At 36.1% G+C, this 2797-nt stretch overlaps 1 protein-coding gene across 6 annotated transcripts in view; it reads right to left on the reverse strand.

Moving 5' to 3' along the window:
- Window positions 1-2797, reverse strand: part of LOC111866049 (linear gramicidin synthase subunit D) — a 44236-nt gene continuing 41439 nt past the window's right edge. For 5 of the 6 annotated variants that reach the window (XM_023854572.2, XM_023854571.2, XM_033752121.1 and 2 more), the window contains one exon: window positions 486-1353. In XM_023854572.2, coding sequence (XP_023710340.1) covers window positions 1210-1353 — 144 coding nt within the window. In that variant the 3' untranslated portion in view covers window positions 486-1209. Of the gene's footprint in view, window positions 97-485; window positions 1354-2797 lie in introns of those variants that run through there. The other variant, XM_023854573.2, reaches the window with a different exon arrangement.

Consider the following 2797-nt stretch of genomic DNA (forward strand, 5'->3'; position numbering starts at 1 on the left):
CTCTAGACTACGGAGGCCGCTTCTGGGATGAGATAACTCAGCATGTCTCTATTTGTGCTGGTATCTCCACTCTTTGATACTACCAACACATGAACTCTGAAAAATAAAAACATACATTACAATTTGACGCCTGAGTTCAAATGGCAGACATGTAGACACATTTATACATGCACGCACGCATGAACATATGCATGTTTTCCTTGTGGGATCAACAACACGTACACCAAGGTTCAACAATGGATTCAATCCCAAGCCTGTCAAATCCTATCTACATTACTAGAATGTACTTCCCTGTAGTCTCCACCAACATCTTAATATTACTTCCCTGGCTTCAGATTATTTCCTTCCAAAGACATTCCCAACCAAAATACCAATACTCGTATCCATTACTTCTCCCACCTAGTCTACACATTTGGACCATCTGAACCTCCTTCATCTCACAACTGAAACTAAATGAGTTACAGGGTAATCTATTACTAGGTTGTGACACGGTTTAAGCAGTTCACAATTCATACTTTATTTAAAATCCATAAAATGTAACACAGGTACAAGTGGACAAGTCAGTTGATGAAGTTATGCTGAATATGTGGCTGAGGAAGAGGAATGGGAAGTGTGTAAAAACATCAAACAGTGCATGTTTCATGATACTGTATTATGAGGGCAGTTGCAAGGAGGAAATTATTGAAGTTGTAAAAACATGTCAAGACAGCCAGGTAGGGCACGATTTGAACCCATGACCTCATGAACAAGAAACAAAATTCGGTACATTGTAATATTCATTCAGTCTTCTTGGATCTTCTCATTTGTGACAGCAACAGTCTCCACAAGATCAGGGACTAAAAATGAAAGTTTTGATTCAAAATTTGTTGTTTAACATAATGCAAGTTTTTGTGCGTACACATCTCTACATCAACCTCATGTTGCTTTATGAGGCTGAGGGTACTACAATGCCTAGTATGAAGGTTATTGGCTTATGGTGTATGCTTCTAAACAATCTGATAGGTAGTTAAAAATTTTTAGGAGGAACTTGCTCTCTCCATATTTGGGGTAGAAGGATCTTCAACCTTGAAGATGGAGGCAGCAGATCCCTCTTAAACGTCAGTAACTTTCTACCGCACTACACAACAAGACATTTCAGAAGACTGTAATCTTTTGGTGGCTTTACTTATGGAAGACTTACTGCTGTGAACAGCAGTCAGCTGATGCACATTATATTGGGGCCTCCTGAGGCTCCACTAGGATCTCGTTGACTGCACAGACTTCTGGCTGGGTTACAGCATACAGCACTGCCTGAGCTATGTCTCCTGGTTCCAGCACCTTCATCTTGCCTACCATCTCATATTTCTTTTGTGCCTGCAACAAAATAGCAAGTACTGTGGACACTGGCCAGTGCGATAGTGAATTGTTGTGTCCTTTGTAATACTTATTCAAAGTTTTCAGAAAACGATTTGTCTGCAGTTAAAAGTGGTGACAGTGATACTGACATGCAAATTTCAAACAAAAACGCAAGTCTAGAGCAGAATCTTTTAGTTGATAAGACTAAACATTTAATTTTATTCGTTGGTGATAGCCATATTAGAGACGGTGTAGATAAGATCAGAGACAACTTAACTAAAACATCCAGAGTAATAGGATTTGTCAAGCTAGGAGCTGACATAAGTAACTTATCTACCACGGCAGAGTCTATGGTTGAATCCTTGACACTTAATGATGTAATAGTTTTTCCAGGTGGAACTAAGGAAATAGGAAAAAATGATTCCAGAGAATCATTAAGAAATATATTGAATTTTATCAAAACTAATTCTCATACAAATATTGTTCTGTTGAATATTCCACATAGGTACGACCTGGAAAATTGGTCATGTGTGAATGATGAGATAAAAGTTTATAATAGGAAATTAGTGAAATGTACCAAAGGTTTTAAGCATGTTACTTTATTACACCATGATTTAAATAGAGCTCTCTTTACAAGGCATGGACTCCATCTTAATAAAATGGGGAAGAACGTACTGGTCAGGAATATTGCCTTAATTTGTATTAAAATCTTTTACACAGATGCAAAACCAATCTATTTGCCTTGGAAGGCAGTCAATAATGACCATGATAATGAGATTAAGAATTTTTTGGCATAAAAGATTGTACTGTTGATAATGTTATGTTAGAAATAAGTAAACCGCAAACTCTCAAGCCACAACGTAAATCAAATAGGCAAAGAAAATTTCCACTAGATAGATATGATGATTTTTTATGGTAGAAGAAAAACAGTGTAACAACCATACTGAAGTCTTAAAGAAAAATGGGTTCTCAATTTATCACCAAAACATTTGTGGCCTTGCAAATAAGACTAGTGAAATTTATGCCCATCTATATCCTGAACTTCTGCACATGCTTTGTTTCACAGAACATCATCTAAATTATTCACAAATTGAAAATGTGACCATAGCCAATTACAACTTAGGAACTAGTTATTGTAGAAAGTCTTTTATTAAGGGAGGTGTATGTATATATTTACACAACTCTCTGGATTACGAACCTGTCAGCATTAATGAACTATGTATAGACAAAGCCATGGAGGTGTGCGCTGTTAAATGTAAATTTTTATCTAGTACATTCTGTATTCTAGCCTTTTATAGGTCCCCGTCTAGTAATTTTTCATTATTCATTACCCAGTTAGAAGCTGTCATCAACAAAATTTATAAACCAAATTTATTAATGATAGTCTGTGGTGACTTTAATATAAATTATCCAGAAGATAATAAAATGAAGCAACAATTAAATTACATACTGCAGTCTTTTA

This window comes from Cryptotermes secundus, unplaced genomic scaffold (assembly GCF_002891405.2).
Source record: "Cryptotermes secundus unplaced genomic scaffold, Csec_1.0 scaffold318, whole genome shotgun sequence".
Lineage (NCBI taxonomy): Eukaryota > Metazoa > Arthropoda > Insecta > Blattodea > Kalotermitidae > Cryptotermes > Cryptotermes secundus.